General features: G+C 50.1%; 1 protein-coding gene across 4 annotated transcripts in view; it reads left to right on the forward strand.

Moving 5' to 3' along the window:
• Nucleotides 1-6,043, forward strand: part of JMJD1C (jumonji domain containing 1C) — a 114,997-nt gene extending 108,954 nt beyond the window's left edge. For all 4 annotated transcript variants that reach the window (XM_051982600.1, XM_051982602.1, XM_051982599.1 and 1 more), the window contains 4 exons: nucleotides 1,651-1,790; nucleotides 3,302-3,478; nucleotides 4,438-4,569; nucleotides 4,690-6,043. In XM_051982600.1, the coding sequence (XP_051838560.1) occupies nucleotides 1,651-1,790; nucleotides 3,302-3,478; nucleotides 4,438-4,569; nucleotides 4,690-4,779 (539 nt within the window). In that variant the 3' untranslated portion in view covers nucleotides 4,780-6,043. The remainder of the gene's footprint in view (nucleotides 1-1,650; nucleotides 1,791-3,301; nucleotides 3,479-4,437; nucleotides 4,570-4,689) is intronic.
• The last annotated feature ends 1,043 nt before the right edge of the window (nucleotides 6,044-7,086 follow it).

Below are 7,086 nucleotides of genomic sequence, written 5' to 3' on the forward strand. Positions count from 1 at the left end.
GAAGTAAGAGACCGGGCCGTGCTCACCGTCACTGTTAGTGAATGTGGCCCTTTCATCAGCTGGCTTGCATTTGATCTTCATTTTTTAGAAGGATGTGTTTCCTATGCTTTGGGCTTTGGCTGATTAATTATCCCTTGAGATCTGCATTGGAAAGTTCTTCTTTAAACCAGCCCAACCTGTCTTACAAGATTGTGTGAGAATCAAATTGGAGAATGAGGATGTGCTGGGAAGAGAGGGCCCGGTCTCTCCGTGTAACTACGATCCCGATAGAGCTGTGGGGGTCCCTCCTTAGTTCCGTGCCCTTAAGCGGGGCCCCTCCGGCCCTGCCGATAGCTGGCGCCTCCTTGGTTGTCTCTGTTCCTAGAGGCTGGCTTGCCTGGGCTCTCCTCTGCTAGAGCTGAGGCTCTTGGAGTGGGGTGGCAGTGTGTGCCCTTCTTTGCTGACGGCCTTTTCTTGAACCTCGGAAAACTTTACAGAAGATGAGAGAGTCAGTTCTGTTCTAGAGGCGAGCTCCTCCTCTCCTCCCCCGTGGCAGGGCTAGGGCTGCCCACTCACTGACGCCCGAGTCTCTCATGTGATGAGGAGACCTTGTATCTAAAGTCACCCAGAGCCGCTCTCACGAAAATAAGAATCCCTCCCAAACCTAGGGCTTTATTAAGGAATACCTGAACAAACCGGGCCTGGGCCCCAGAGGCAGCGTGAGGCCGACTTCTGTGTGTAAAAGCTGTCAAACAAGCAAGGCCACTTGAGCAGAAGGAAGCAGGACAGCATTGAGAGTGTGACTTCTGATTGGATGAAAGATTAGGGACTTTCTAACTTGGGAGGGGAATTGTGTATATATAGGGGCTTTATACTTTTTTTTTTTTTTTGGTAGTGTCTCTTTGAGGTACAGACCTATTTTCTGGGTCAGAAGGTACAGAACAGTTTGATAGCCTTTGGTCACTGTTCCAAATGGCTCCCAGAACCTTTGGGTCAGTCCACAACTCCACCAACAGTGCCTTCATTGGTGTCTCAGTTATCCTGTATCTCCTCCAACATTTATCACTTTCCTTTTCTGTCATCTCAGCCATCTGACAGGCATAAGGAGGCACTGGCAGCCAAGCGAGGTGGGGCCAAACAGGAAAAGGCCTGTGGGAAGTTATTTATTTCACTTGTCTGGGCCTCCTTTTTATCACCTATAAAGAAACCCTATGTTGGAATATCACTTAGCTCCAGATGTGTGATCTCTGAGACCGGTGATGTAGGGCAGAGAAAACAAGCCCGGCTGGGAAGTCCCAGGACTTGCAGACTTGCCTCTGACCCATAGCAGCGGCTCGGCTGATCGGTCACGTCTCTGCCCTCCGTGGCGCCGTAGCGTTGCCTCGGCCCTCTAAAGACGTGCTCTTCTCCCCTTCTCCTTTTCCAGAGATATGTTTGTGCAGAGCTCGAAGAGGGTGCTTCTGGTTCCTTTTCTGTTGTCATCAGAAATGGTCCCAATTGTATTTCTGTTCCCTTCGGGTATATCGAGGCATGTGATTGAGAAGGGCAGAGGGTGAGGACGGGAGGATCCGATCTCTGGGCAGCTGGGTCTGGTGCCCGAGGGCCACGACAGGGTGCCCTTCCTTGGCCTATCAGTGGCGGGAGGCTTGAAAAGCCCTTTCCATATTTCAGGCGTCCTGAAGAAGTTTGAAGAAGAGGACCTGGATGACATTGTAAAGAAGAGACTGAAAGACTCCACCGAAACTCCCGGTGCTCTGTGGCACATCTTCTCGAGCCAAGATGCCGACAAGATAAGGGAGTTTCTCAAGAAGGTGCGTGTGCTCTGAGGGCTGGGAGCGCGGGGGAGCCGAGAGGCCAGAGATGGGCCCGGTCTCAGTCTGGAGAGCCATGTGTTGTACGGTAGTTTTTTATTTTAGCGCTGGTTCTGCCATCCCAGGTTGTACAAACAATGCTGAGCCCTGTGCTGGGTGTAGAGTAGGTACCACATAAATGCCGAGGCCTTCCTTCTTCCGATCCCTCAGCCTTGGCTCCTGGCTGTGACCCCTGGCCCCTCCCGATTCTGTCTCCCCCTGCCCCACCGCCACCCCCGCTCCCACCGCCACCCCTGTCTGCGCTGTTGGCGAGGTCTGCGCCGTCTCTCCTCTGGTCCTCTGGTGCAGACGCCGCCGCTGGGGGGGTGCCCGCTTCAAGGCTCTAACTCCCTTTGGTCCTCCGTCCGGCCACAAAAGGCACTTGCCTACTTTGTCTCCCCCTCTGAGGTCATGTGTGGATTTCTCTGTTGGTCCCTCACCTCCTCTGGACATTCTCAGGCCAGACGTGCGTTTTCTCTGGCCGTCCCCAGGGCACAGAGCCTTCCCTCCTCCTTCCTCTCTGGCTTCCTTCCGATCCTCCCCAATTTCTCCCTGCTCCGTGAAGCCTTCCTCAGCCCCCTCTGAGGGCAGGGCCTGGCGCGGTGCCCCTCGGAGGTGTTCAGAAAATGCTAGAGGCGCCGTTATACTTGGTCGCTTTAGGATAGACACGTCAGGATTTTTAGCAAAATAGGTAAAAATGCAATTGAGTGTAGATATTGTTAATGTGGTTTTATAAATCATTTATCAATTATAAGTTTATAAATCAGTGCCCTTTCCCCAGGGATCCGTACCTATAAAAGTTTTTGAGTTTGGCATCATAGCTGCAGGAAACTTACGCCCCTGAATGGAATGATGCTTTAAAAAGTTGCCAAGAAGACAGAAAATGGCTCCCCACGGTGTCGGTTTGCTTTCAAGCCTGTCACTTCCTGGAAGGATTAGTCCAGACTCTGCCCCGTTCTCTCTCGTCATTCGGAGAACGTGACTCTGCCTCTGCCGAGAGCTTTGTCCCACAGCCTGCTGCCCTGACGCCCCCAGCCCCATGCTGCAGCGGGGCACCGTTTGGTGGATTCATTTGTGTTAATTTTAAGTGAAAGGTTGCAGTTTCCTATCTCTAATAATTGTGTTAAAGTCAGGCCCACGCTGGAGGAAGGCAGGAGCCAGCTGATGACCCATTTACTCCTTTCCCTTCCTCAGAGCAGTGTTTGCCAGCTTAAGGGAGACACTTGTCCTCGGGCCTCCGGCTTTTTGACGGGATCTTGTTTTTAGTGGGTTGCTTTGGCTAGAGACCTGGGGACACGGGAGCAGCAGCAAAGGAGCACGTCACCTTCAGCGCATGCAGTCAGCTTCCTGTCACATCCCAGATCAGGATCTCTTCTGTTTGACTCAAAATCTTGAAAACGGGTAGAGTTGCTTTAAAGACAGACTGGTGCCTGTGAGTGTGTGATGTGTGTGTGTGTCACTCCGCTTTCCAGATTGCAAAAGAACAGGCTCTCGAAGCCCTACCCGAACATGACCCTATCCGTGACCAGAGCTGGTACGTGAACAAAAAACTCCGTCAGAGGCTGCTGGAGGAGTACGGAGTGAAGACGTCCACGGTCGTCCAGTTTCTTGGTGATGCTATTATTCTGCCAGCAGGTGCACTGCACCAGGTAAAGACAAAACCTCATTCGTGGTACCTGCGGCAGAGGGGCCGGGTGGGCCAGACCGACCTTTGGCCGCACGAAGGTCGATTCTGGTCCAGGGGAATCGCTTGCACGTTGTCATCCTCCATTAGAGCTCCTTCAGAGCAGGGGCTGAAATTTGTGTTTCAGAGCAGGTGGGGCGTGAGCCCAGTTGGGCCTGACTCCAAAGGGAAAATCATTTAGGTGGGAGCAAGTTAGTTTGAGTAGCAATTGCTGCCCTCGGGTCCCCAAAGTACCAAAAGATGGGATGCTGGGGAGCTTCCGGCTGTGGGCTGCTACCTTCCGCCGTTCATTAAGCAAATCAGAGGAGCCGGAGATCAAGCCGACCCCAGACTCACCGATTCTGGGAGAGGGAAGGACGGAGACAGCTGAAGTCCCTGGGGTCATCCGAAGTGCTTGCTTATGCTTGGGCTATTCTTCTGCCTGACAAAAGCGGGTCCCCTTCCCGGCCTTTGGTCAATGAACTGTGAGATGGCCCCAAAGCTGGGGGGTGGGAGGGCAGGAGCACAAGGAGTTGCTGGAGAAGAGATGAACTAAAGGATTTCTCCCATTGAAGCTCACGTGCAGATGTGCTTGCTTTCCAAGAGGTGCAAACTTAGGGCTGACCTGGGGGTCTTCTGGCATCCTTGATTTAATACAATGCTTTAGTTTTCCTCAGACTTGAGGCATATTTTCCAGAAGGCCACGGGGCCCTCTCTCCCTCTGCCCCTTGATTGACTTTGAACAAATCGTTTTCCTAGTCTTTTCCTCTCTCCTTTGTGCAAGCCGCCTGGGCCCTGCCCTGCTGAGAGATCCCCGGGCCGACCTAGCACAGTGCTGCGACGCCTCTGGACCGTAAAGCTCTGGGAAAGAGTCCTTGGCACCTCGCGGTCCCCCTGAGTCCCAGAGCCCAGGGTTTTCACAATTTTGTTTTCTTTTGGGGACAGGTGCAGAATTTTCACAGCTGTATTCAGGTGACTGAAGACTTTGTGTCTCCAGAACATCTTGTACAATCATTTCACTTAACACAGGAACTAAGGTTGCTAAAGGAGGAAATCAACTATGATGACAAACTGCAGGTAAGGCGACTGGCTACCCGAGGACCGCCACGTCACCCAAGTTCCTGGACGCGGGCGGACGGGGCGTTTTCATTTAGTGATGTTCCAATTCGGTGACTGGAATTTCCCCATTTCTTTCAGGTCAAAAATATCTTATACCATGCAGTTAAAGAAGCAGTCAGAGCTTTGAAGACACATGAAGATGAAATGGAAGAATTGGAGGAAAATTAAGTGCTCTTCGATTGGATTGGGGCTTGTGGGCTCCTATATGAAAATCAGTGTGCACGTTTCTTATTTAAATTTCACAAACCATCAGTGCCAAGAAAATCTATTAAGAGTATTGCTTGTTATTGGCACCATAGTAACGTATTTATAGATTCATGTGTCCCAGTTGTTGTGTTTTAATGTTCGTTGTAACCGTGAGTACAGTTCTGCTGCTGTGTCTGTATTATAGTGTACATGGAGTTTGTGAAGATGTCAGATTGAAATGATGTATTTATTTTTTTGCAAAAAAAAGACAAAAAAAAATCCCCCTGAAAGTCTATGCTATATTGTGATCAGTTGTAAATGTGATCCCTTGTACAGTTTGCTAAAATTAAACCGATTATTTTTCACTACATTTTTTGAGACAGTTAACTGTGAGAGTAGTCCATGAACACCAGCTATTGCCTGCACTTGGGAAATTGCTGATTCGCACAGCAGTCTTTATCATTTGAGATTACTGCCAAATAAGTGTAAAATTTGTAAAGTACAAAGTATATAAACGTAGATGTGAAATACAGACCCTTCAATTGTTTATTGAAGTTATTCAGTGTACAATTAAACATTTTCAAAAGGTGTAATTTATTTAAAAGTGTCTCATTTTGGTAAAGTTTATGTGGAACTTTTAAAGCTAAATATTAAACTTAAATATGCTATGTAAATATATACATATATATACATTCAATGATGTATTTTTTTAAAACATTGGCTTGCTTTATTTGTTAAAGTGCAAGTGTTACACATGGCTTTGTACATTGACGTAAAAAGGGGTTTTACATTTTCCATTTAAATGACTTTATTCGATGTTGCTTTGCTCCCTGTTTCTCCAGTTTGTGCACTGGGTATGGTGTTGGTAGAAAACGTTTTCTTGAAGCTATGCGATGTTTTCATTTTCATGCCTTCTCCCCTTTCTCTCTAGTTGTTTTCTTGGAAATAATAGACTAATTGCCCGTTTGTATAGGACTATGTGATGAAGACTATATGGTTCATTTTGGTGTCTTTTGGTTGTGTGTATTTTCTTTCGATGTGTGGGGAAACTAAAATTGGCTGGGGGAGGGGGGGGGGGGAGGGGGAGGGGGGAGGGAGGGAATTCACTTCTAAGTAACAAAAGTATCTAAAGTATCAAATGTAACAAAAGTATCAAAAGTATCAAAAGTAACAAAAGTATCAAAAGTAACAAAAGTATCAAAAGTATCAAAAGTTAAGAGAAACAATAAAATAGAAGTTGAAAGCCTGAATTTGTACTGTGAAGTTATTGCGACACCGGCTCGCTCACTGATCCTCAGCCCGTCCCTTGAGGTTCACCCTGGCAGCGCCCTCCCGACCTGCCCCTGCCCATCCCCCCGTCCCAGCCCCAGGCCCATCGGCCCAAGGGTGTCTGGCCCCCGCCCCCGCCGCCTTTCCTCCTGTCCCGGAGTCCGCGCCCCCTCCGTCATCCGGCCCCAGCGTCTCTCCGACCCCCACACTCCGACTCCGCCGCCACCTCTGGGCTTCCCTTCATCCTTCCCAACTTTAGGACAGCCTGTGTGTATCGCGCCGCTCCACATGCTCATCGGCCCCTTACTGAAATGAGGGCCCTCAAAGTGAGTATTAACACTGTCCACCTCCCCCTCCCCATGTTTGTGGGACACTGCGGACGTTCCTTCCCGTGGCTCCCATTACCTCCAGCCCCCTCCGCCCTCCATGATCTCGGCCCTGGCACAGGGGGCAGAGCCAGCCCAATCTGGCTTTTCTCCCAGCTTTGTAGCTTGGGGCACCTGGTTTGGGCTGTTGAGCCTTCTCATCATAAGATGAGATTGGATCAGAAAGTTTTCAATGGTCAAGCCCTCGACTCTTCGGGGAGAAGCCATGGGGGCACAGAGAGCCTCTTAAAGCCAATGCACCCCTCCCCATCCCCACCCCCACCCCCCCACAGCGCCAACTTCCCTTGGGAGAGGGGCTCACCTGGCAGCATTAACGGGGAGGACAGCCTTTCCTGGCGGGAGCTTTAAAAGTGATGGGCGGGGAGGTTCCCCTGGGTCTGAGGAAGAGACAAACTGGGGGAGAGGGGGGACATTTCTAAGGTGAAAGGTAAAACACCCACACTTCCCATAAGATGGAGATTGCTCATATCCATCCTGTACCTCCCAGGTAGAAGCAAAGTTCTTCCAGCACGTTAGAGGCCTGGAGCCCCAAATGGGACGCCCAGCAGCCCCACGCTTCAGCCATTGCACAAGCCCTTTGCTCCGTTATCACTGAAGGATGACAGGAAGACAGTTCTCTCTGTCCTGCTTATTA

This window comes from Antechinus flavipes, chromosome 2 (assembly GCF_016432865.1).
Source record: "Antechinus flavipes isolate AdamAnt ecotype Samford, QLD, Australia chromosome 2, AdamAnt_v2, whole genome shotgun sequence".
Taxonomy (NCBI): Eukaryota; Metazoa; Chordata; class Mammalia; order Dasyuromorphia; family Dasyuridae; genus Antechinus; species Antechinus flavipes.